The following is a 27,896-nucleotide window of genomic DNA, read 5'->3' on the forward strand; positions in this document are numbered from 1 at the left end:
CTAATGTATAATTTAATAGATATATCTGACACATTTTCTCAACTGTAATAGATGAATATTCATTTCAGCAACTTTTTTGTATGTTAGGTTTCCTTAGATAGATCATGCTAAAACTACAGAAAGCTGTAACGTTGTAAATAAGTGGGATGAATTTTTATGCTGATAACATTGTTTTCCTCTGTTAGAGTATCAAATCAATTACCAAAATATATTTTATTTCCTATTCATTCTAATAATGGGTATTAGGAAAATTATTTTGTAAATGTGAACATACACATCTAACTAGGTTTGAAATTATAGGTCATATATAATTACACGTTGAAAATAGGTTCTGAACTTACAGTCATAGGCTGTGAGTTAAAATCATGAAGTTTTTAGCATCTAGAGATGTAGTCCCAGTGTGAAAAACTATCTTCCTTCAGGCTAAATCTGGCTATACGCGTGTTTTTGTTTTTTTACACTTACAATGTAAGAGAAGAATAGGCAGATAGTCCAATTTAACAAAGGCTGAAGTTGTGCCAGGGGAATAAAATGAAGGGAGAAGGGGTAAGGAGTCACAGTAGTAGGCAAGAAAGTAATTATGTAAGGAAATATTATGAAATAACTGAAGAGGGTAGTTAGGCATGAAACCTTGAGAAACAATTTAATACACCTACAAGTTGTAAGAATTGCTGTACTAAATGATTTGCCGGTTTTACTATGACATCCTTTTCTCATCACAATGGATTTGTAGTATTTAAACTCTCTGTATATGTTGTGTTTATTCTTTCATATTTTTCTTTTTAATGCTTAGCTTTAAAATTTTCTAAGACTTTTAATGAATTAAGACTGACCTGAATTTGGAAAAAAAAAAATGAACTTAGAAGTAAACAAATTAGGATTATTTATCTAATTGTTTATGTAGATGGTAGAGATTTTATCAAATGTATAAAACCTCTGCCAGAGTTCATAGACTGTATTCACATTACACACACTGATACCCACTTTTTCATTGTAGGTTATTTATCATATATATTATTCAGTGTTGAAGTAGCTTTTTGTAACATATGAAATACAAAAGAAAAGACCTAAAATCAAAATCATTTTTATCACACTCTGTGGAAAGTTTATCATTTCACAAAAGCAACTGCAATTTACTTTTTCACTTATGATGTAATTACAAGTGTCTTGTTCAAGGGAAGCATATGCTGGTTTGCATCTGTTTCTTTTTTATAATCCCTTCGGAGGACTGATTAATATCTGATCATATGTAAAGCGAAAATGGCAAGCCATAGCAAGAGATTACTCATCTGACCTGTTATATATAACCAGAGAAAAAATGGGGCTAATGAAAATTTCACTACAATTTGTCATTATCTTTATAGATTTTCTTTCCTACTTCTCCAGCTGTATCTGAATTCAGTTCTTGTCTTCATCTAATGGATGTTAGTATATTTTTTGAGAGACCTATAATTAGTTCAACTGGTATTTTGGAGAGAAAATTTTTATTAAAAGTTAACATTTCCTAAAGGCGATATGATGTCCCATTCATAGGTGACTGATAAAAAATATTTAAAAGAATTGTAGCACTGTATCATGTGGGGTAATAGGAAAGTATTTAATCAAATAAGTGTATTGATTAAAAACATTCTAAACCAAGGGTATCATAATAACTCTAGATTTTTTAATGCTAACTTCAAAGCTCAATCAGTCACTTTGAAAATTCAAATCTTTTCTGCCATGAGTTCTTATTCTTGTTACCTAATTTTAGTGCATGTCAGTGTCCTAATCTTAAATGGGGATAATAAGCCCTCCCATATCTGTTTACAAATTGATCACAGACTCATAAGTTTACAGTTGTCAATAAAACACCAAAAAGCTTCATTTTTCTATGGCTTTTCTGTCAAGGTACCATTCAACACTCACGTTTTTACTTTAGGAACTATGAAGAATCTTATTTACTCTACAGTGTGTTATGTAGCCGTTCTATGCAAATGACTATATATTAGAAAATTCTGATTTAATTTTTTTCTCAAAACGTGAAAGAACTGCTTTTTCTATTCTTTCTCAGAAGCTAATTTTTAATAAGATGTCCTTATTGAAGATTATTTTAAAATTCCAAAATCAGTGTGGTTTAACTTCCAAATATTGAATTGCTTTTGTCCTGGTATCGTTTTTAAAACTTTAGAATCAATCACATTGACTTTGGTTTGCCAACTCTATTAGATATATGTCTGCAGTGAACTTTTTACTTGCTTTTCCCCTAGATTTAGTAATCTTTAAAGAACAGGAATTAGTATCTACTTCCAGGAAGCCTAGCACAGAGTAGGTATGTTAGTAGCTAGTGTAACTATTTTCATTGATTTCCTTTTCTCTCTTTTCTCTTTTCTAAAGATTTAGAAGGTCAAAAATAGTTTGTGAATGAAGTTTGACTAATTTTTATTATGGAATATTTGCATGGAATGCAAAAAAATTTACAATGACCTGAATAATCCTGATGGTAATAACAGGAACAATAAATACAGCCAATGAAAAGCTTCAATATGCAATCACTTTGCAAGTGACGCAGCAAATACCAAGTTAGTATTACAAAACTTGTCAGTTGTTTTTACAGAAATCATGGGAATTAAAGCTGAAGGCCTCTCATATCAGTTCTTTAATCTTTCATATAATATATATGACACTCAAATGTAATTAATGAAACTTCATAAAATCTGTCTCTGATACCTAGTCTAATATAATTTGCCTTTTCAATGATCTTTTTGTAAAAAGTCAGTATCTCAATTTTATGAAAAATTTTACAATTTGTGATAAATCGTATCTGTGTTCACAGCACTTTTAGAGAATTAATTGAGAATCCTCGGAGCACTGATAGTCTAAAACTCATTAGGGCCACCTGCAGGATAAATGTGTAGACATGAATACCTCAAGATTAGCGCTGTATTCCTCTGCCTTTTTCCAAACACAACTCCTATAAGCTCGACATTGCCACTTACCCAGAACAGACTTAAGACTGGGAAATAGAAGTCCAGGAGACAAATCAACCACAGCGTTTTATTTCTAATTGTATAGCTTTTATTCTCCTGTCTTGAGCCTTTTCCTCACTCCTCCCCAATAACTAAACCAACCTATTGTATTTAACATACAAAAGATACAAGATCAGTGTCCAGAATCTCTTAAGTACTATCTCTTTTTATAGTTGCAGGTACTCTCTTTCCCTCCAGCACTTTAATGCTTTCTAATGAATAATTTTTGAGATATTTTTCAGATGTTTGTGTGTGTACATATAGCTCACTTTCTACCTACTCAAGGTGTCTCAGGAGGTTAAAAAAAAGTAGAAAAGAAACCTTTCTGAATAGTTTGCCAAGTTTCTCAGCCCACTCTATTGCTAAGTGTTAACTTTATGAAGTCTATGAAGTCTTTCAGGAGAAATCTCCTTAGACTGGGGATATCTTCACCTTGTTTTGGCTCCTCTTAAGTTTAGAGTCAAATTTGTAGCCAACTCCCAATAATTTACAAAAACATGTAGTGTATATTCCTAAATTCCTGTTTTGCCCTGCAGGCTTCTTACCATGCTTATTTTATCTTCACCTGGAATTCCTCAACTTGTTTTATGTGTTTATTTATTATTATTGAGGCAAATACATATTTTAAGCTGCCTCAAATACTTCGTGGAACAATACAGGGATGAAAAGAGTAACTGAAGAATATCAAGAAGGAAGGAAGACAAGAATACAAAAAGGAAGAGGAGGAGGAAGGAAGGGAGGGAGAGGGAAGAAAAAAAGGAAGAAAGCAAAAAAAAACTAAAATCTTTGTGTATGTGTATGTGTGTTCATGTATTTATAGCTCACATTTAGAGAAATGGTGTGAAGTGCTACATGATAAATGTTCATGGAATGTATTTGGTCACTCATGAGTGTGTCTATGACAAGCTGGGCTTTGAGGACTTGGGCTTATATACCTATTTGGTGACCCAGACTCGTGTGAGCTATGAACAGTTGGCCCAAGTAGGTATGATTAATTCATTTATATATCTATATCCTTTACAGTTTTTCTTCAGAACCAGTACCTAACACAGTGTTCAATGTATAGTATGCATTGAATAAATATTTGTTAAATAAATTCATAAAATGGTTTGTCTTACATGTGATCAATATGGCTCAAATCTCCCATCCCAAGTCTACATTCTATCATCTCAAGCTCTTAATAACATCTATTATTGTATGTTTTTCATTTTTCTTTTGCATAGTTCTTCTAGGATGAATAGGTGCAATAATTCTGCAAGCTACTGTTCTAGTTACAGCTCTCCTTTTAAACCTTGCGTGAGCTTCTTAACTCAGAAAAAGAAAGGTCAGAGCAGAGACAAAGTCTAGGGCCCTATGACTTTTGATCACAAAATTTCTCCACCAGTTTCTTAACTTGACTATTTGTACATGTGCTTTGAAGTAAGTCCAGGAAGATATTTATTTCAGTTTGTAATTTGAACCTGAATTTTAGAGTCTTTGTGTTGTGATTTTTATTTTTACTCTCCTTTTTTTTTTTTTTTCCTGTAAAGGTAAAAAATAGAACATATGAACACATATTTTTGACCTTGTGTAATTGCAATAAAACAATTCAAGCCCATATCTATAAAAGGGCTTTGTCTTTTTTTCCATTTATCTTCTTGGTATATGTAATGTATCATCTATTAAGATACCATAATAAACACTGAACCTGCACATATAACCACTGAAAGATTTCAAAGTTCTCTGAATACATCCAAAGAAATTAACTCCTTTCTCAGTGAGAGATGAACAGACAGCTAAATTTTCACTAAGACTATTCAGTCTAACCACCATTCCCATCAACCAATAATTTTTTCACATAAACTTTCTGCCTTAGATCAACCATAATCTTGCCTGGAACAGGGATCACTTTTACATTATAGATAATAATGTTTTACTTTTATTTATAGTAGGAAAGAGTCAAGTGGGAAATGTACATACCCCATGAAAGTACAGACTTTTTTTTTAGTATTTCTCTATATGTCTTTAAGAAAGAAAAAAAATCTACTCACAATTAAAAAAAGGAAAAAATCTTTGGGCTTCTGGTGCTATAGTTCCCAGGAAATAATGACACAGAGAGAATTCTATGAGGAAATGTTAAATTGTGCTTGTATTAACAGCTGGCACAAAATAAAGCAATTACAGTGAAATATTATCTTTTGGGTCATTGGGATCTCAAAACACAATTTAGGTCACAATTATTCTATAATCTTCTTTTCTTAGTGTGTTTAATTTCTAGGGCATGCCTGTACTTCAGTTCCTCAGAAACAGACATTAATTTAGGACCGTTTTCTATTAAAACAATCTTGTAAATACAATAGGTTGATTTGAAATGTCATAAAAATAAGCATAATATAAACTTGTAGTAAGTGTATTGAAATAGATATTTATGTTTTAGAAACCATTTTAAAAATTCATTAAAAATAAATTGATATCCAAATTGCCTTCCAGAATTTATAGATTCAATGAAGACGAAAAGAGGAAAGTGAAATCACATAATCCCTATAGATGTTAAATTCAGACATGGTGGCTTTCTCCTATAATCACAGTACTTTGTGAGGCAGAGGCCACAGGATTGCTTGAGACAAGTCTGGGCAACATAGCGAGACTCTGTCTCTACGAAAAATTTGAAAAATTAGCTGAGTATGCTAGCCCGTATCTGTAGTCCCAGCTACTTTGGAGGCTGAGGCTGGAGGATTTCTTGATCCCAGGAGTTACTGATTGCACTGAGTTATGATCACACCATGCACTCCGGCCTGGGCGACATAGGGACGAGGCTCTCAAAATATATATTAAAGCCCTGTCACAACCACTGCCTCACTATCCTGTGTTGTATTTCCAGGAGTAAAGTAAAAGGAAGTCAAATTAAAAATCTTGCCATGCTTTGATTTCATATTAAGATCATTTTTTGGAAAAAAGCCTCTAAGAATCAGTGCGTATGAGTTGAAAGCCATGATTTGCATATATTTGTTACAGACAAATGTCTATGTTGTATTACCTCATACATACAAAGTTCAAAGCGAGACAAGCATAATATTCGGTAATAGAAATCAGAGCAGTAACCTTGTAGGTACATGTATTTGAAAATTACTGACTTGATTTTTACTGCTCCAGAAGTTAGTGTGTATATTTTTTAAATAACAACTCCCCAGAAAAGTAGAACTAGAATTGCTCTTTTTCTTTTGTCTTGCTACTTTATGAAAAGCTTAACTGTTTGTAAAGAAACATTGAATTTTGTATAAAATCCTAAATACATTCTGCAATAATGAATACTTCTCTATTTATTTGGTATCATGTATTCACTGTTTATTAGACCCCCATGATTTTGGATGTGTTTAAGAAGATTTGGTTATACATTCAGCAAAATAATAAGTAAATTGTTAGTCATCTCAAAAAAATATATATAGAATTTTTCTTAGAGTGCTATAGACTTGTAATTTATCTCCTTCATATCCAGTAGTATATTTTCTTGATTGTTCAATTTATTTGTCAAATTAACATTAAATTTGAAGCCCTACCTTGTATTGCTACAAAGCATATTATTTTAGCGTGAAATAATTACAATATATTTTTAAAATCTCTTTTACAATTTGTGCCTAATGGAAGAAATGGAAGAACATTTCTAAGAAGCATTTCTTAACATGGAAACATGAGTTTATTCATAAATAATATTGAACTCCTACCATTTTCAATAAAGTAGTCTAAAAATTGTCTTATTGATCAACCTAGCCCAAGAAAAGGGAAAGGGGAGTATTACTGAGATATAAATAGTTTAATAAGCAATAATAGAATTACAAATAAAATTACACATCATTCCCTTTTGGACTATTTTCTTTTTAGGAAGGTCTTTTCAAATTGTGTAAATGCAACATAGTTTAAGGGAAGGCAATTGAACTCCAATACTATAATCCCTCATACATAGAAGTGAGTGTTTCATTAGCTAATATTCCCAGACTAATCAAAATGGATGAGAGTAGTTAATTCACAGAGCCCATTCTAGGCTTTCATAAAATGAAAGTCACATAACTTTCTTATTCATATTTATAGAAAATAGTTTTTCTATTTTTATTATATTTTGTTAGAGCATACAAGTCTCTACTTTGGCATGCTCATGCTTGGTTTTACACATCCTTCTTAGCATGACATGTAATGAAGCAGCAGTTGGGACACCAAGGCCTCTCACCACTTCTATTTCTCTTCTCACTATGAGTGAATGGGCATTATCGGTAGTAGAAATATCAATATGTAAGAACTATTATGTAACTATTTGCGTTAAAAATACTATACTGCCTAGTTTCTGTCTATACTGGCAATTTGAATGGACTAAATAAAAATAAAGAATGTTTTTTCTATGGATGGCATAGATTTATTTCTATTGTGGTATTTAAAATTTGATGATGTAGATATATGTTAAAGCCCTCTTGTCACTGATTAACAAACAAAAGACACCTTGTCAAGATAATGACAGAAAGTAAGTACAAGTTAAAATCATAGTAATCTTTACATTCTTTTTTGCCTTGGATCTAAATGTTGTATTATATTGACAGATCTGGGGAATTTTAGTGGCCGGACAAGAAGCGCCGTCTCTGTGAGGGAAGGCCAGGGTGTCGTTCTGATGTGCTCTCCTCCACCACACTCACCAGGTACAGTAGGATCCCATTCTTTGCTGCTGCTGCTCTCTTTTGCTATGTGTTTATTCTTTTAGACAGTATATTGATGGGAGAACATTGCAGGTGAAATGTGCATGGTTTCCTTGACATATATCAGAGTGCCAGATGAGTAATTCAAGATCACGTACTCTAAATACCATTAGATGGGATGCTGAACTCCAATGATAAGATTGTTTTATTGCATTCTAACTGTTGACTGTCATTGTTATGCCTCTGTCTGCCATCAGTGAAGAATATATTGCCTGGAGCACAAGGGAGGTGATAAACTGAGAGAATGAAACTTTTCAAAATAGTTTGGAGTATCAGAGTTGGGTTACCTGAATACCAACATGCATCTTGTTTCAAAAGAAAAACTGGACACTTAGTTGTTTATGGTGCTCTTTGCTACACTAGAATTAGAACTTCTAAGCAATGCTTTTTTTTTTTTTAGTTTCAAACAAAACTACAATTTAGTTAGTAATTTTTGGCTCTTTGAGGTCTTGTTTATAAAAGTCATGGGTAATTTTTGTGGCTTGAGGAAGCAGAAAACTAAACTGTACTCAGATTAATTATACGTACTTCTGCCAGCTCACACCTAATTATATCCATTTTGTTTGAGTTTTATAATTTGAGATGAGAACACCTTCGGAACTTAGTATAGCTTTACCATAGTATAAGTTAAGAGTGACCAGCATCAGTTAAAGAGAAAGAGAAAGAGCACAAGGAAGAACCAAGGAATGAAGGCCTTAGTTAACAACTGGTAATAGAATTGAAGGTCTTGGTATCTCAGTAATTTTTTCTTCTTTAATTAGAGTGATGGCCATATTTGTTTCTAGGTTATATTACCAGTGTAGTAATGGAGCCCAATTTGGCTCTACTGTACATATTTTTTAAATAATAAAATGGCCTACATTGATTTTCTTAAGGCTTCTTTATCTTTATCTGATCCCCCTTCTATATTTTTAATTGAAAGGAAAGTATGCTGCATATCAACAGGAACATATTTTTGAAAACATTTTTATTTGAAACTCAGATAATAATTACAATTAGGAATAATTGTTGAGTTATACCCCTCCAATTCCTGTACGTCAATCCAGTTACTCCAATCTTTCTGTAAAAAGTTTGGGGACTTCACAGTAAACATATCTAGTCTTACCTGTATCTAAATCCAGATTTAGGTTCTTTCAAAAATCTGTTTTAATTTTTTTAATGGATAACACAAAAATTTATATTACATTTAGGGAAATTGTATGGAATTGATATAGATCATGTCTCATATTGGTTATTAAACAGATTTCGTCCAAAGGGGGTATTAGTTGAATAATTGTTAGAGATTACAAAAAAGGGAAAAAGAAGAGGAAGGAGAAAGAGAATATAACAGGCTTTATAGAGGATGAATGAATCCATCACTAGACTGACAGGAGTTAACAACATAAAGTGACCCCTGTGAGAAAATAAGCAAGGTATTCTGAGATATGATCTCATTTTAAGGCTGTTGGAATGTGTATTTTTAAATAAAGTGAAATGGAAAAGAATAATATAGAAATCAAAACTGCAGGAATACACTTAAATAAATTATCCAATTTGCAGAGAAGACCATATACAGATTTATGGTGGGAGAATATAGTACAATATAGTAAGATAAGCATAAGATAAGAATAGGCACTAATGACTGATTAAATAAATAATAATGTGATCTCTGATTGAGATCAATATATGTAAATGACTGTTCAGTCGTCGTGTTTTACAACCGAACTCATCCTCTTGACCAAGGCCAACTTGATATGTTATTACCAACAGTTGCAATCTCTCAATTGCCACATTTACAAGCTTCCTTTTTTTCTGAACAGCATCCACTATCTTCTACTCACTCCTTTTGTACCCTGATTCCAGAAGTCCTTTAATGTCATGGAAATGTGCAAATCATTGATCCTACCCCATTTTCATTCTACTCCACCTCCTTTGATTCTCACTTTTCTCATTCAGTTATTGTCATATTCTTTTATACAGCTTCAATTTTGTCATCTCTCTTTTGCTTTCTCACAATGACATTCTAATTTGCAAAACCCTAATCACGATATAGATCCAACTCTTAGCCTACTGCATATATGAGTCTATTCAGGTTAATATTACTGTTAAATAATCCCCAAAACCAAAGCACACACAGAAAACAAACAAAAAAACAGTTATGCAGACTGCTGTCAATTTAAAAGAAAAATGATGAACTTCACATGCATCTTAATATTACCGAGAATTTTTTTTAAAACCTATTATTTTTACTATAATCAAATGTTGTATGTGTCTTCCCCAGCTCACTCTCAGGCGATAAACATGCATCCTATTACGTTGTGAAAGAGAAAGCAATTAGAAGATAACCTCCACAAGCCCTCATCACCAAGTCACACAGCAATTAGCATTTGTAGCCATACACTCTGACTTCCCATTTTTTAGTATATGGTACAGTATAGCATAGTGTGGTATAGTATAGGTCAGATACAAAAGAATTTCCTTTTCAAAGGTTTGGCTTATTCAGAGTCCGCGTTCTTCGTTCCCTACTTCCAAGGCCAAACTAACTTCCTTATCTTTTGTTCCTCCCTATTTTAATTTCAGTAAACAACTTCCCCACCCGTCCTTATCTACAGAGCCCACATTTGCTACCCACTCTGTAAATTACCCCTCCCATCGCAACTGCTTTTCCCACTGAAACTGCCCTTCCTGCAAGTGTAACCACATTCCTGCATCTTTCAAGTTAGTCAATCAGGTTCAGTTTAGATTGTGCGGTCCAACTCCAGCCAGTGGAGGCAGGACACAGTAGCAGGGACAAGCTGCGTTAAGGATAAAAACCCCTTCCCTCCTTTGTTCGGTGTGCTCTCGTGACCAGACTTGTGAGCAACATTCTGCTGCAAAAGTAAATTTTGCCTTGCTGAGAAATCCTTTCTTTTTATGCTCTTTTTTTTTTTTTTTTTATTATACTTTAAGTTCTAGGGTACATGCGCATAACGTGCAGGTTTGTTACATATGTATACTTGTGCCATGTTGCTGTGCTGCACCCATCGACTCGTCATTTACATCAGGTATAAATCCTATGCAATCCCTCCCTCCTCCCCCCTCCCCATAATAGGCCCCGGTGTGTGATGTCCTCCTTCCCGAGTCCAAGTGATTTCATTGTTCAGTTCCCACCTATGAGTGAGAACATGCAGTGTTTGGTTTTCTGTTCTTGTGATAGTTTGCTAAGAATGATGGTTTCCAGCTGCATCCATGTCACTACAAAGGACACAAACTCATCCTTTTTGATGGCTGCATAGTATTCCATGGTGTATATGTGCCACATTTTCTTAATCCAGTCTGTCACTGATGGACATTTGGGTTGATTCCAAGTCTTTGCTATTGTGAATAGTGCCGCAATGAACATACGTGTGCATGTGTCTTTATAGCAGCATGATTTATAATCCTTTGGGTATATCCCCAGTAATGGGATGGCTGGGTCACTCCAAGCTTTACTTCTAAGAGTATAGTATAGCATATACATTGCTGCAGTTCTAAGACTAATCCCTCAACTTGTGTGTGCTGTAGTTCATCTTTTTTTGCCTACTTTAAGAAATTGTTTCAGCAGTACCCCTTCTTCTGCATTTGTATCAGAGATTGATTCCTCTTCTGGAGTAGTCCCATCAACATGGAGACTTGCTATTCTTGCCTCCATATAAAACTAAAACAAAGTAAAATTCCCTTGTCCAATGCCCTCTTCATTCAGCTACTACATGATTTTTGCTTTCCCTTTACAGTAATATTTCAAAAACTTTCTTTTTATACTGTATCCAATTCCATTCCTCTCAGTCAGTGTGTTTCTCTCTCTTCCCCCTCTTTTTGTCTCTACTCTCTTTCTCTTTTTAACAGATTCATTGACATGCATTTTTTAATCCCATAAAATTCACCCATTTTAAGTATACAGTTCAATGAGTTTTAGTACATTTATATAATTGTGTCTTCATCACCAGAACTCAAAAGATACTTCTATGATTTCAAAAAGTCATTCAGTCCCTCTCCTACTCATGTCCCTGGGCAATTTTTGCTATGCTTTCTTTCTCTATAGTTTTGACTTTTCTAGAAAATTTATTTTATTTAAGACATCTTTTTGCCATGTTACTCAGTCTGGTCTTGAACTCCTAGGCTTAAGTGATCCTCTCACCTGTAATCCCAAAGTGCTGGGATTATAGACATGAGCCACTGGGCCCAACCAGAAATTTCATTTTAATGCAATCATACAATCTGCAGTCTATGTATGCACATCTGTGGGTGTTTGGTTTCTTTTACTTGGCAGAATCTGTCTGAGATTCATCTATATCATGGAATGTATCAATAGTTTATTGCTTTATATTGCTGAATAGTATTTCATTTTAAGGACACATTCCATTTTGTGTATCCATTTGGATTATTTTCAGTTCTCATGTGGGTCACTTCTTTCTCCACAAAACACTATTTTCACTTAGCTTAAAAGATTCCTCACTCTTGATATTCCTCCACTCTTTCTTCTTAATCTCCTTTGCTGATTTGTCTCATCTCCTCAAACTCTTAATTTTATGGTCCCCCAAGTGTCAGTACTATAACTTCTTATTTCCTTAATAAACTCACACTTTGTTAGTTTTCACCTCATAATAAAGATTTAAATGTCTAAGTAGCTAAAATCTCCCTAACATACATCTCTATCCCAGACTCAGGCTTGTATGTATATCCAACTCCTGTCAGTATTTTAATTTAGTTGGCTAATAGGCACTTCACTCTTAACCATATCTAAATCTGAACTCCTGGTTCTTTCTTCCCCAAACCTTCTCTAGCTACAGTCTTTTCCACCTCTATTAATATAAATTTCATTCCTTACATCAGGCCTCAGGCCATTCTTCACTTCTCACTTTCTCTAAACCCCACATACAAACCATTGGTAATTTTATTGGTGTCGGCCCACTTTCTGGTCCATAGACAAGATCTTCTTGCTGTGTACTCATATGGTGGAAGGGGCCAGAGAGCTCTCTAGGGCCTCGTTTATAAGTGTACTAATCTCATTCATGAGGGTTTCACTCTCATGACTTAATCACTTACCAAAACTCTCACCTCTTAATACCAGCACTTTGGGGGTTAGGATTTCAACATACTACTTTTGAAGGGACATAAACATTCAGACCATAGAAGGTGATATTTGGAGATGGGGCTTTTTTTAGTTTTATATGAGGCCTTGAGGGTGGAGCCTGTATGATAAGATTAATGACTTTATTAGAAGAGACACCAGAGAGCTCTCTTTCTCTACTGAATGTGAGAAAACAAAGAAGGTGTCCATCTGCAAACCAGAAAGAAAATCCTCATCAGAAGCCAAACATGCTGTCACCTAATCCCAGACTTCCAGCCTCCATAACTGTGAGAAAATAAATTTCTGTTGTTTAAGTCACTCAATCTGTGGTATGTTGTTATGGCAACTTGAGCGGACTAAAACATCATCTCATTCAGCTTAATATCAAAGCCAAAGTCATTACCATCGCTTGGAGAACCCTCACCATTTGCCTCCACTTGATCTCTCTGACCTCACCTACTGCTTTCCCTCCTACTCTCTTTACTGTAGTTATCGTCATCTCCTTGATGTCTCAAACAACCAGACAAGCTCCTGCCTTAAGGCCCTTGCAGTAGCTATTCCCTAGGCCTGGATCATGTATATCCCAGGTATATGAATGGCTGACTCCCTCACATCCATGTCTTCATTTAAATATCACCTTAGTAAAACCTTTTCTGATCTTCCTCTTTGATTTCCACTCCACAATTCGTTTATCCAGCTTTGCTTTATTTTTCTCCATAATACTCACAGCATTCCATATACTGCCTTTATTTTTCTCCGTAATACTCATAGCATTCCATATACTCACACATTTACTTACTTAGTTGTTCATAGTTTGTCTCCTTTGGTTACAATGCAAATTCTACTAAGACATAAATTTTGTAGGTTTTGTTCACTGTTATTACCCCAGTGCCTAGGACAGAGTATCAGCTCAAAAATATTTATTGAATTAATCTATGTATAATATTCAGAAATATATGAAATGAGCCAAGATTTTAATAAATATCAGAAACTTTGATGGAAAAGTCATAAATAAGAATAGGAAAAAACAGATCAGCTATGTAACAAGAAAACCTTTCTTAAAATTTACCTTTTTCTCATAATTATGTTGTGAAATGGTGCATTAATTTTAGTGCCTTGCCTTGTTTGCTTAAAAGAAGAACTTGGAAACTATCTTGGGAAAATATAGTCAAAAATACTTGCTGAAGTAACATAATATATTGGTCCATTTTCATATTGCTCTGAAGAAATACCTGAGACCAGGTAATTTATAAAGAAAAAGAGGTTTAATGGACTCCCAGTTTCACTTGGCTGGAGGGCCTCCCAATTATGGCAGAAACTGAAGGAGGGGCAAAGGTGCATCTTACGTGGTGGCAGGCAAGAGAGCGTGTGCAAGGGAACTGCTATTTCTAAAGCCACCAGATCTTGTGAGACTTACTCACCATCATGAGAACTCACCATCATGGGAAAAATCCACCCCCCTGATTCGGTTACCTGTCACTGGATCTGTCCCACAACACGTGGGGATTATAAAAGCTACAGTTCAATATGAGATTTGGGTGGGGACATGCCAAACCGAATTACAAAGGAAGTAAGAAAAGAATAATCCAGGGTAAAGTTTCTGATCTGACATTTATTAGCAGTGACTTCAACACTGCCTTTGGGTGGAATGAGATTAATATTATGAAATTAGTAAGTAGCCTGATACATGCTAGAAATCTTAGACCCAAGTTTCTGTTTCATCCAAATAGTCTTGTAGATTATCATAGCATACTTGTTCAACTGATGCTTGATTGTATTTGGTTTCCCAATGTTGTCTTGCTTCCTTTTTTCAAATCAAAATTAGAGTTTTTTATTTTATCTATCAGAACAATACAGTGTAAAGTGTCAAGAGTCAAATTTTATTGTTTTTATCTTTCCAAGAAGTTATATGTTCCTTCAGTATACAAAATTTACCACCTTCCAATTTGTATTCCCAATATGTAGCACAGTGTCTGATCCTTACTAAGTTTTCATTAAATGCATGTTAAATAACTGAGTGAAATGCTGATTTTAATAGTTGAATTTTGCAAGGTTTTAGACAATTCCTGTCAGCCTCCTGGTATTAGCTCATTGTATCCTGTATTCATGACAGATATTTAGGTCACTTAATATCACATTCTTGTATTGCTATTTCAAAGTGTAGCAGCTACTATGATTCAGTGGAAGCTGTATGAAATGATAAAACAATTTATACATCAGAGAAGATTAAACATTATTCAGAAACAGCCCACAGATCCATTATCTTGTTACCTCAAACAGAGGTACAATGCCCATTTTTCGTCAAATAAAAGCAAAAGCTTGGATTGACTTGATAGCTAAATTTCTGAGTTATCTTCTCAAGAGATCAATATTAATCCCTGTCAGCAACATATGTACATGAAAATACCTTGTTTGGATACTGAGGTGGTTATTCATCTACAAGATAATAAATATATATATTTGAAATGTTAATATGTTAGCCCAAATGAGTTTTGATTGCCAAAAAATGTCTTTTTCAGTTTAGTAATTTTGAAGTTGAGGGTTATATTGTAAAGAAAGGCTCTGTGAAAATGTAGAAATAGCCTCATAAAACCTATAAACCTATATAAAATGGTTTTACTATTTAGAAGCTATCATTTATACTTTCTACATAAATAAGTCATTTATTACTGTTTTACTTACATATTTGATTTTATTTTGTACCAAAACATTTAAAAGCTTACATTGAAGTGGAACCTATAATTTTTAAATAAAGCATGATGCTATAGTAAAAGATATATGAATATACCACTTTATGGTATAATAATCATGTAATCCTTAAAAAATATCTGAAACTTAAAAATTATTGTCATCCCTATAGTATTGATGAGGAATCTAAACATCAGAAAGATTAAGTGAAACACTTAAGGTCTCATACACAGTAAGGGGCGGAACCAGTACTTCAACGTTTGATATATTTAATACTATATAATGTGGATTTTGTGTAAACCTATACTAAAACCTTTATAGCAATAACACAAATGAAAACTTTTAAACAATAGAATCAAGAACTTCTTAAAAATAATGTGAATTTTATCAAATACTTACCTTCATTCAATAAACATAGATATAGTACCTATCTTTTAACTAATGAGTTTAGCCTATTTACATTTATTTCTACCATCTTATTTTGTACTTGTTACCCTGTTTTTGATTTTTTTCTTTAATTTTAGATTCACAGGGTACATGTATATGTGTGTTACGTGTTTGATGCTGGGATTTGGGCTCCCAATGATCCTGTCATCCAAGTAGTAAACATACTACCTAATAGGTAGTTTGTCAACCCTTCCCACCCCCATTTTGGAACCGCCAGTGTTTATTATTACCATCTTGTGTCCGCATGTACCCAACGTTTGGCCGTCACTTGGTGAAAGCATGCTGTATTTGGTTTTCTGTTTCTGCATTAATTTGCTTAGGATAATGGCCTCCAGCTGCATCCATGCTGCTAGAAGAGATATAATTTTGCTCTTTTGTGTAGCTGTGTAGTATTCCATGGTGTGTATTTGCCACATTTATTTTCTTCAACCCACCGTTGATGGGAACCTGAGTTGAATCCATGTTTTTATTATTATGAATAGTGCTGTGATAAACGTACTACTACAGATGTCTTTTTGGGAAAACTATTTATTTTCTTTGGGGTGTATACCCAGTAATGGGATTGCTAAGTTGAATGGTAATTCTATTTTTACTTCTTTGGGAAATGTCCAAACTGCTTTCCACAGGGACTGAGCTAATTTGCATTGCCATGAAAAATGCGTAAATATTCCCTTTTCTCTGTAACCTCACCAATATGTATGTATGTATGTATGTATGTATGTATGTATGTATGTATGTATGTATCTGTCTGTCTGTCTGTCTGTCTGTCTATCTAATGGAGTCTTGCTCTGTTGCCAGGCTGGAGTGCAGTGGCATGATCTCAGCTCACTGCAACCTCCACCTCCTGGCTTCAAGCGATTTCCCTGCCTCAGCCTTCCGAGTAGCTGGTACTACAGGTGCACGCCACCATGTCCAGTTAATTTTTTGTGTTTTGGTAGAGACAGGGTTTCACCATGTTGGAAACGATGATCTCAATCTCCTGACCTCATGGTCTGCCTGCCTCTGCCTCCCAAAGTGCTGGGGTTACGGGCATAAGCCACCATACCCAGCATCTATTATTTTTGTTTTACTTTTTAATACTAGTCATTCTGGCTGGTATAATCACCATGTTATCTCATTGTGATTTTCATTTGCATCTCTCTCATAATTAGTGGTGTTGAACAGTTTTACGTCTTTGCTGACTGCTTGTATGTTTTCTTTTGAGAAGTATCTATCTATATCCTTTGCCTACTTTTTGGTTTTGTTGCATTTGCTTTTGAGAACTTAATCATAAATTTTTTGCCTAGGTCAATGTCTAGAGAGTGTTTCTTAGGTTCTCTTCCACGATTTTTTATAGTTTGAGGTCTTACATTTAAGTGTGTAATCATTCTTGAGTTAATTTTTGTGTATTGTGAGAGATAGGGGTCCAACTTAATTATTCTGCTTATGGTTAGCCAGTTTTCCCAGAACCATTTAGTGAATAGGGTATCCTTTCCCTATTGTTTATTTTTGTCAATTTCTTGAAGATCAGTTGGTTGTGGCTATGCAGCTTTAATTCAGGGGCCTCTATTCCGTTCCATTTGTCTGTGTGTACAAGTACTATACTGTTTTGGTTACTATAGCCTTGTTGTATAGTTTGAAGTGGTTACCACACGTTTTCTATGCTTTATTTGCCCTCTTTTTACTTTCACTCATTTTTATTGTATGTTTTTTAATTGTAGTTTTCCTTCTATTCTCTTCAAAATTTAATATTTTATTTGCTGTTTTCAAAATTACATGTAAAATTTTAATGTGGCTATTTAACATTATTTTTGAACACTTGCAATGCAATTGTTTTTGGTGATTAATGAATCTGGTAATTCAAACAGAATTTGAAGAAGAAATTTGTGTAAATTTATGGCTCTATGAAATACAATACCTAAGAAATGAAGAATTTGGTTTAGGATAGGAAAAGATTAGTTGAGTTGTGAACACATGAAGTCTTATATATCTACAGGTATCTCAGAAAACTGGATATAAATATCCAGTTCTTGGTATACCTGACTCCCTAAAAGTGCAAAACCACAGACAGGTATATCTCACTTAAATATGCTCTCCAAACAATCAGTTTCTCTATCATCACTCCTCCAGTTATAGGTGGAGTTGTGGTGGTATGCATATCCATCATGGCGAATACTAGTGCTGCAGGTACATTGGATCTCAGAGGGAAGGAAAAGAAAATCATAATAATCAGTTAAATAGGAAGTGCCAAGGCAACTGGAGTAAGTGCATAAAGTGAATATTTGCAGACTAAACTTATTTTATTTATACATATAAGCTCTGAGCCATCATAGAATATAGCTGAATTTATAATGTAATGAGCTATATAGCAAAGCTTATGCCTGAGCACACAGCAAACATAGTGCGTAACGCATTTGGTTGTTCCTTTAATACTCCTTCATTGCAAACACTCTAACACATAGTATATCCAGTTTGGAAAGAATAGTCAAAATGCAGTGGACACTGAAGGACTGAAGACGCTGGCCTCTTTCTAGATGCTAAATCTAAGCAACCCCTCATTTCTGTTGGCCTTGAGACTCCTTAGAAGTATTGGTTAGAGTAGAGCAAAGAGGTCTTCAGTTTTTGTGTATGAGCCGTAACACTTCAGCTGGGGCATTTCCTATTATAGAAATAAACAAAAGATAATTTTTGTTGTGTGGGGTTGTTGTTTTTTTTAATTCTAAATACTTTTTCCTCAACCTAGTTTAAGACAGGTGGACAGATTCACCATTCTCAAAACCACTGTGAAAGCAGATAAGGTATAAGTAAACAAATCCAGAGAATACAAGAGGTAGCCCCAAGAACACTATGATGAAAGAATACCAGATATTCTCTGCTTCTAAATAGCTATATTATACCATCATATTTTACCTGGGATTTGGACTTAGACATCCAAGGGTTCTCATCCTGGCTCTGACACTTACCACTGGTCTGTCTGTTAAATTAAGCTTTACCTTGCCTGTGAAGAAGAAATAATAAAAGCTACCTCACAGCATTGTTGTCAGAATTAAGAGGTAGTTTATGTAAGCTAATTAGCTCGATGGTTGGAGGACAGTGAGCATTAAATTAACTTTGTCTTGAAGATCTGTCTTCAAAAACCCTCCTTAAAATGCAAATGCTTTTCAGAAAGGGGTTGCCTTAAATCATTATCTGCTAACATTAATTAACAGTTGGCAGAGATTAGTTGACATCAAGCTGACAAGGCAACTAGAAGATGAATGGCACTTGGAAATGGGAATCTCAGAGTTTAAGAAGGGGAAGGGATCAAAAAAAGGAAAAATGAATCCTGACAGTTAAGTGAAAGGCATCAAGTATTATTGCTATCTTCAGGAGACCTCTTTATCTTAAAATAATGAATACCAGAAATTTTTCCCTTAAAACAAAGCTATGTAAAATGGCAACCAAAATTTCACAGATGTAAAAACAAAATATTTTTGATGATAGTTTTATTTAAAATGAGATTTTAGATTATACAATTTAAATCTCATAATTTAAAATGATGTAATTATAACAAGCACAAGAGAAAAAGAACAAGAGATTTTTTGGCATCCTTTATCATACAAAACAGTAAGATACCATGACACTCTATGCTTCAAAATTAACTTTTATACCACAATCACAAAAGGTAATTTTTCAAAAAATTAAGGATCTCAGCAAATTTCTAAAGATTTCTCTTATTTTATTTCAAATCACTATATGTTAAACTACATAAGATCTTTATTCTGTGAGAGTTTGCTATCACACAGACTTTCTTTTTTTTTCTTTTTTTTTTTTTTTTGCTTTATTGGCCGAAGCTGTTTTCCAAATGTGTCTTTATTAATGAAACCGACAACTTTTACAAGATTACAGTTTTACTTTGATATATGTTAATCTTGTATTCTTACATTTTATAACGAACCTTATGCAAAAGAAATTGGCAAGATGGAAATAAATAGATTCTAGGAAGTGCAATTGAGTGAGACTAATTTTAAAAGTAATCAATTAGTCATTATTATGTGATTATGACTTTTTTTCTAAAAGGTTCTTGTAATTAGGGTGACTTGAGTTATATTATTTGGACAAAGAGAGCTCTATTTTTAAGTTTTGCCTAGAATCAGCCGTCTCTTTGGATAAATAGAAGCAAAGAAAATCAGTATTTTACATTTTATATGTATCCTATTTTATCTTTATCCCTGTTTTATAAGTAAATTATTGTTGCCACCATGTTACAAATGGTAATATTGAAGCTCAGAGAGCAAGTTGCCTAAAATCCCATGGCTAATAAATAAAAACACAGAGATCCAGGTCTGTGTGATTTCAAACCCTTCGTCCTTTAGACTATATTATACGGTCCTCACTCATTGACTATATCATATTGTATTAGTGTATTATCACACTGCTATGAAGACATTCCTGAGACTGGGTAATTTAGAAAGGAAACAGGTTTAATTGATTCACAGTTCTTCAGGGCTGGAGGCCTCAGGAAACTTAAAATCGTGGCAAAAGGGGAAGCAAATACATCCTTCTTCACATTGTGGCAGCAAGAAGTGCCAAGCAAAAGGGGGAAAAGCCCCTTAAAAAACCCTCACATCTCATGAGAACTCACTGTCACGAGAACAGCGTGAGGATAATCACTCTCATGATTAAATTAAAGGACCTCCCACCAGGTCCTTTCCACAACATGTGAGGATTATGCGAGTTACAATTCAAAATGAGATTTGTATGGAGTCCAGCCAAATCATACTATCGCACCCCTGGTCCCTCCCAAATCTCATGTCCTCACATTTCAAAACACAGTCATGCACTTCTAATAGTCCCCCAAAATCTTAATTCCAGCATTAACTCAAAAGTCCAAGTCAAGTCTTATCTGAGACAAGGCAAATTCCTTCCCACTATGAGCCCCTAACATCAAAAGCAAGTCAGTTACTTCCTACATACTATGGGGGTACAGGCATTGGATAATTACACTAATTCCAAATGGGAGAAATTGGCAAAAATGAAGGAGTTACACATCCCGTGCAAGTCCTAAATCCAGCGGGGCAGTCAAATCTTAAAACTTAAGAATGATTTCCTTTGACTACATGTCTCACATCCAAGTCACACTGATGCAAGAGGTGGGCTCCCATGGCCTAGGGCAGGTCTGCCCCTCTAGCTTTGAAGGATACAGCCCCCTCCCAGCTGCCTTCATGGCCTGGCATTTTTTGTGACTTTTTGAGGCTCATGGTGCCACTGTCAGTGGATCTACCATTCTGGCATCTGGAGGACAGTGGACCTCTTCTCATAGCTACACTAGTCATTGCCCTAGTGGGGATTCTGTGTGGGGGCTCCAATCCCACATTTCCCTTCCACACTGCCTTAGCAGAGGTTCTCCATGAGGGCTCTGCCCCTGCAGCAAACTTCTGCCTGGACATCCAGGCACTCCCATACTCTGAAATCTAGGCAGAGGTTCCCAAACCTCAATTCTTGACCTCTGTGTACCTCCAGGCTCAACACCATGTGGAAGATGCCAAGGTGTGAGGCTTGCACCCTTTGAAGCCATGGCCTGAACTGTACCTTGACCCCTTTTAGCCACAGGTGGTATGCAGGGCACCAAGTCTTGAGTCTGCAAAAAGCAACAGGGCCCTGGACCTGGCTCACAAAAGCCTCTTCTCATCCTAGGCCTGTGAGCCTGTCATGGAAGGGGCTGCTATGAAGACCTCTGACATGATCTGGAGACATTTTCCTGATTGTCTTGGTGATTAACATTTGGTTCCTCATTACCTATGCATATTTCTGCAGCTGGCTTGAATTTCTCCTCAGAAAATGGGTTTTTCTTTCACATTTTCAGGCTGCAAATTTTCTGCAGACTTTTATACTCTGCTTCCCTTTTAAACATAAGTTCCAATTACAAACCTTATCTTTGTGAATGCATAAAACTGAATGCTTTTAAAAGCACCTAAGTCATATCTTGAATGCTTTGCTGCTTAGAAATTTCTTCTGTCAGATGCCCTAAATCATCTCTCTCTAAAGTTCAAAGTTCTACAGATCTCTAGGATGGCAGCAAAATGTTGCCAGTCTCTTTGTTAAAACAGAAAGGGTTACCTTTATTCCAGTTCCCAACAAGTTCCTCATCTCTATCTGAGACCACCTCAGTCTGGACTTCATTGTCCATATCACTGTCAGTATTTTGGTCAAAGCCATTCAACAAGCATCTAGGAGGTTCCAAACTTTCCCCCATCTTTCTGTCTTCTGAGTCCTCTAAGTGTCCAGGACATTCCAAACATTCCTACATTTTTTTTCTTCTTCTGAGCCCTTGGAACTTTTCCAACCTTTGCCTGTTACCCAGTTGCAAATTTGCTTCCACATTTTGGGTATCTTTTCAGCAGTGCCCCACTCTCTGTGGTGCCAGTTTACTGTATTAGTCCATTCTCATGCTGCTATGACGAAATGCCTGAGACTGGGTAATTTATAAAGGAAAAACCTTTAATTGATTGACAGTTCTGCAGAGCTAGGGAGGCCTCAGGAAACTTACAATCATGGTGGAAGGGGAAGGAAACTATAGAACAAACTATAGAGTACCTAAGCTTTTGTTTATCTTACTACTGTATTCATTTTTTTCAGCTTCCTTGCCTTTGATCATTTCATTTCCAGTATTGTTGGCCCAGGCTGGAGTTCAGTGGGGCTCGGCTCACTGCAACCTTCACCTCCCGAGTTCCAGCAATTCTCCTGTCTCAACCTCCCGAGTAGCTGGGATTACAGGTGCTCACGACCACGCCTGGCTAATTTGTGTATTTTTAGTAGAGATGGGATTTCACCATGTTGGCCAGGGTGGTCTCTAACTCCTGACCTCAGGTGATCCACCCACCTCAGCCTCCTAAAGTGCTGGGATTACAGCATGAGCCACTGTGCCCAGCCAACTTGTATCATTTTTTAAAGTATACACCTTAAAATAACTGTAATATATGTATACATATTTCTTGGGCTCTAGGGTGAGAAGGATTCAATTTTGTCACTTATCAGCAATGTGACCTTGGGGAAGAAATATATAACATGTTCTTACCATAATTCCTCATTTTCAAAATTTTACATGTATATATTGAAAGATTTAATGAGAAGATATAAGTATTTTACCCAGTTCCTGCTCTGTGGTAAATACTCTATCATTTAGTGATTATGATGATGATGCCTTCTTCATTTTATCCTTTTATGATTAAGTAACAAAGGATTTATTCTTCTCTCCTGGCCCCTTGCTTCCTCATCAGCATTCCTAAGTGCCTATAAACAAGTTTTCTTCTCTTGTCTAAATCTTGTCACATCGTTCACTGCATAACAGTCATTTATGACATCTGATTTTTCCTAGTTGATGTGGGCTACTGAGGAGGTACATGTATCTTTGTATCTTTTACAGATTTGCTAACACAGTCCTGGATGTTCTCAGGTACTTGATAACTACTGTTTATCAAGTTTGTCCTAAACCAAAAAATAAGGCCTGAGTACCCCACTTTAAAGAGCTAATTTTGTATATTTCAAAAGATAATGTTACCTTTCTTTTTATTTTTTCAATCAAGAAATATAGTGACATAGTTATTTGATCACATATAATATAAATCTTACTCTAGAGAAATAGAAACAAATAGAAAATGTTACCTTCTTTTAGGAATTTCAATTAATGCTCTCAGTTGGAAAAATAATATTTGAGTCAATCCTTTTTCTTTTCACTTATTAAACATGGATAATTAGCTTTATTGAGGTATATTAACATATAACGAACATCAGCAACTTTTTTTTTTTTTTTTTTTTTTTTTTGAGATGGAGTCTTGCTCTGTAGCCCAGGCTGCAATCTCGGCTCACTGCAAGCTCCGCCTCCTGGGTTCACGCCATTCTCCTGCCTCAGCCTCCCGAGTAGCTGGGACTACAGGCGCTCGCCACCATGCCCGGATAATTTTTTGTATTTTTAGTAGAGACCGGGTTTCACCGTGTTAGCCAGGATGGTCTGGATCTCCTGACTTCGTGATCCACCCGCCTCGGCTTCCCAAAGTGCTGGGATTACAGGCGTGAGCCACAGCGCCTGGCCATCAGCAACTTTTAAGTGTATAATTGAATGAATTAAGATAAAAGAAGTCATGTAATCACTATCATAATCATGGCATAGAACATTTGCATCACCAAAAGAAGTTCCCCAATGCTCTTCCCTTTCCAATAAATTTTTCACCCAGTTCTCTTCTCAGATATTCATTGATGTGATTTCTGTCCCTATATTTTGTTTTGTCCAGAAATCTTTTAAGAAGAAATTATACAGTATGTTTCTTTCACTTGGCATAATGATTCTGAGATTCATGCATGTTGCCGAGTCAGTTAGGTTTTTCTTAAATAATTGCTGAATATTTCATTGTTGCAGTATATCAGATTAGTGTAAATGTAATTGTCGGTTTTGCCATTAAAACTAATAACAGAATCACAATTATGTTTGCACCAAACCTAATGCTTCAGGTGTTTATCCATTTATCAGTTGATGTAAATTTCAACTGCTTTCAATTTTCGACTAGTATGAATAAAGCTGCTATGTCATTAGAATATAAATCTTCAAGTGAAGAAGTATACGTCTTTTTGTGATTTTATGTTTTCATATTATAGGTACTTCATTTTCTCCATGAGAGTAACTTGCTTTCAGCATTTATATCTGTGGAGCTGTAGGAAAATCTTGTTATTACCCTTTATGTTGCTATCATTCTATGTTTGAAAATTTATACACAGTTTTGATGATAGTATATATTGTTTGCAGCATTTTGGAATGAAATATATGTTTTTTTTCTGTGTAAATGTGGGGACTTTATAGCACATGTATTTTCCTCCTTTCATAGTTAACATTCTTTCAATTTCTATCTGAAGAAATCAAATATTAGTCATATAGACGCCATTAAAATGAAAGTACAAACAGCTGTGGTTATATTTACTTGCTTTTTCTTTCTCTTAGTTGAAGAATCTTTTTCTTAACCCAGAGTTCAGCTATATCTTTGCAGTTTCTAGACAGAAGCATTAGAAATTGTAAGCAGCCACATATATTAACACACATATTTTTGAGTTTAAATAACAATTGACAATTGTTTAAAAATCTCAATTTATATTAGAGGTCCACGTGCACATAATAAAAGCAATCAAGATATAATTGCTATATTGTCTCATATAAACATTTTCTAAATTATTCTTATTCCCACCACCTCCATTTCTTTGAAACAAGTAGAAAAAATAATTTAATATGTATAACGATTCTGTGATAAAATTGAAAAAGTATGGGCTGGGCATGGTAACTCACGCCTGTAATCCCAGCACTTTGGGAGGCCACGGCGGGTGGATCCCCTGAGGTCAGGAGTTCAAGGCCACCCTGGCCAGCATGGTGAAACCCTGTGTCTACTAAAAATACAAAAATTATCCGGGTGGGAGGTATGTACCTGTAGTCAGGAGGCTGAGGTAGGAGAATCTCTTGAACCTGGGAGGCAGAGGTTGCAGTGAGCTGAGATCACACCACCGCACTCCAGCCTGGGCAACAGAGTGAGACTCAGCCTCAGGAAAAAAAAAAAAAAAACCACAGAAAGAAAGAAAAACAAACTATGATTTTATACAAACACACACACACACAATGTGATTAGTCCTAAAACAATACGAATTACAAATGTTTATAATGGAAAAGTACTGATATCTAGAAAATACAAATTACAAATGTTCATAATGGAAAAGTACTGATATCTAGAAAATAGATCTCTAACGTATATTTATCTTCACATAGATGTATTATCTATATCAATATAATTTATAACATATAAACAATATTCCATGTTAAACATTATTTAATCCCCAATTTTTAATGGTTGCATGTATTCCAGAAAGATTATTTAATCTCTACTCTGATACTAGAAATTTGAGGGCATTTTAAAAAATATTTCTTATTGTAAATTGCTTTGCAGTGAGCATTAATAGAGAACTCTGTGTGTGTGTTTGTGTGTGTGTATGTGTATGTGTGTGTGTTGTGTATATATTGTATGCATATATGTAATTATTTTTGATACTAAATTTCTAGTGGTGGAATTTCCTTGTGAGAAAATCAGTATTCACTTTGTTGATAAGTATTGCCAAAATGTCTTTCAAACAGAGTGTAACAATTTAAGTTAGCCTCACCTAGTCATTTGTGCACTAGTTGTGAAACTCTTTTCTCAGCCTGCTTGTACTCTTTAGTATTACCCTTTGCTTAAACCAATGAACTTTAAATTTCCAGACTACTTGTTAGTCCTCTGTAGAAGAGGTTGTGTGTAGAGCAAAGAGAACAAGTATATTTCCTGGCACCTCTTTTATCCTACCATGCTGGAATCCAGTTCACTTTTTAGGTTTATAGAGGGCATCCATTGCCATTCTCTTACATATGTTTTGATTTGCCTTCTCTACTTTTACGTTGTATTTCCACCAGGAATAATGAATCCTATCCCTTCCGTCAAATCTATTTCAAGAAAGATACTTTGCAAAGCAAAAGGTCTCCAAGTACACAGCTCTAGTCTCTCTTCAATGTTTGTAAGTCACAGTCATTATTTTTACCTCCTGCTGAAAACATTTGCAGGGGTTATTTAAAATATTCTTTACTTAAAGGTACTAAATAGCAGGGGTTGCAGACATAAGCATCCACCTGTCTACTGGCTTATTCACTTAAAATACAACTAGCATGTTGCCTAAGCAAATGTACAGTAAGTTTTCTTTCAGTTGTTTCCATTTAGTAAAGTTCTAAAACTATAGAACTTTCTCTTTCTTTCCTTCAGACTATAATAGGAACTGGGTGAATATTATCCAATTAATTCTGTTACACAAAGGGCCTTATCTTTTTTCCTATCCTTTTTTCAAAAGGACACTGCCCGCTAAGTGCTTAGCAACAAGTAGCCTTTTTTTGAACAAGATGAGAAGAAATCCAGACTATCCTATAACAGTGAAAGAGTTGTATGTAAACCTTATGAAAAAGTCCAAACAATATCAGATAGTATAGGCTGATTTCTCTCTAGCTTGCTGCAAGGTTGGCATCCCAGAGAGGATCGGGGCATATGAGGAATAATAGTCCTGCAGATCAAGTAGCCAGATGTGACTAAGAAAACGATGAAAGTAAAATCTCAAGCACTACTGTCATCATTGTCTCATCATATTTATAAAGAAAACATTCCTTGTTGAGATGGAAATCTATTGTGTTAAATGTAGGATTATCCTTAAATATTAACCACAGGCAAGGCAGGGAAATGTTACAGAAATGTACATTTCATTAGTAAGGAAACAACCATAATATCTATGGAGTTCTTACCATATGAGAGGCACAGGGATGACTTTTACCACATGAGAGGCACAGAGCTAAGTGTATGTAATATAGTACATATAAGGTAGGTCTCCATATTCTATTTTCCTGGTAAAAGCACTAAAGGATAAAGAAAAAAACAACATGATTCTTTAGCTAGATCTATGATCTTTCTAAATTAATTAAGATAGCTTTTTCAAATGGATTCCTTTTATAAAATATGTTGTTAATCAGAGTTCTTTAGAGCATAAAACACAATAAGCAGTGTAACTGTAATTAGAATATGTCCATGTGTGATGGGGAGACGAAAGTCAGCACCTAAGAGCTGCAGTTGTGAAATCTCTCTGCAAAGCTGGTCTGGAGGATAGCCTTATAAATGCATTCTCTTATGCTGCTCTTACACATTGCAAAAAGGCATGAAGCTAACAAGCATTGAAAATGAGTGCCGTTAGACATGGTGGATCACTCACTGGAACCGTTCTTCCCCTCAGGGAGAATGAAAGTCTGGAGAGAGAAAACTGGCTGACCTCTCTCAATTAGCACAGTCTGAGTGCAGGCAGAATGGCCAGCAGTGACAGGGCTGTGCTTCGGGGATGTGTGGGCTTAGGCTGCAGTTCAGGTTATGTCAACAAGGATCACTCTGGGTGCCATTTTAGTGGCTCCATATTGTACAT

At 35.1% G+C, this 27,896-nt stretch overlaps 1 protein-coding gene across 5 annotated transcripts in view; it reads left to right on the forward strand.

The window, feature by feature from the left end:
- LOC105484296 (contactin 5) overlaps positions 1-27,896 on the forward strand; it is a 1,362,583-nt gene that overhangs the window by 895,709 nt on the left and 438,978 nt on the right. For all 5 annotated transcript variants that reach the window (XM_071075496.1, XM_011745800.3, XM_011745801.3 and 2 more), the window contains one exon: positions 7,571-7,666. In XM_071075496.1, the coding sequence (XP_070931597.1) occupies positions 7,571-7,666 (96 nt within the window). The remainder of the gene's footprint in view (positions 1-7,570; positions 7,667-27,896) is intronic.

This window comes from Macaca nemestrina, chromosome 12 (assembly GCF_043159975.1).
Source record: "Macaca nemestrina isolate mMacNem1 chromosome 12, mMacNem.hap1, whole genome shotgun sequence".
NCBI classification, from domain to species: Eukaryota; Metazoa; Chordata; class Mammalia; order Primates; family Cercopithecidae; genus Macaca; species Macaca nemestrina.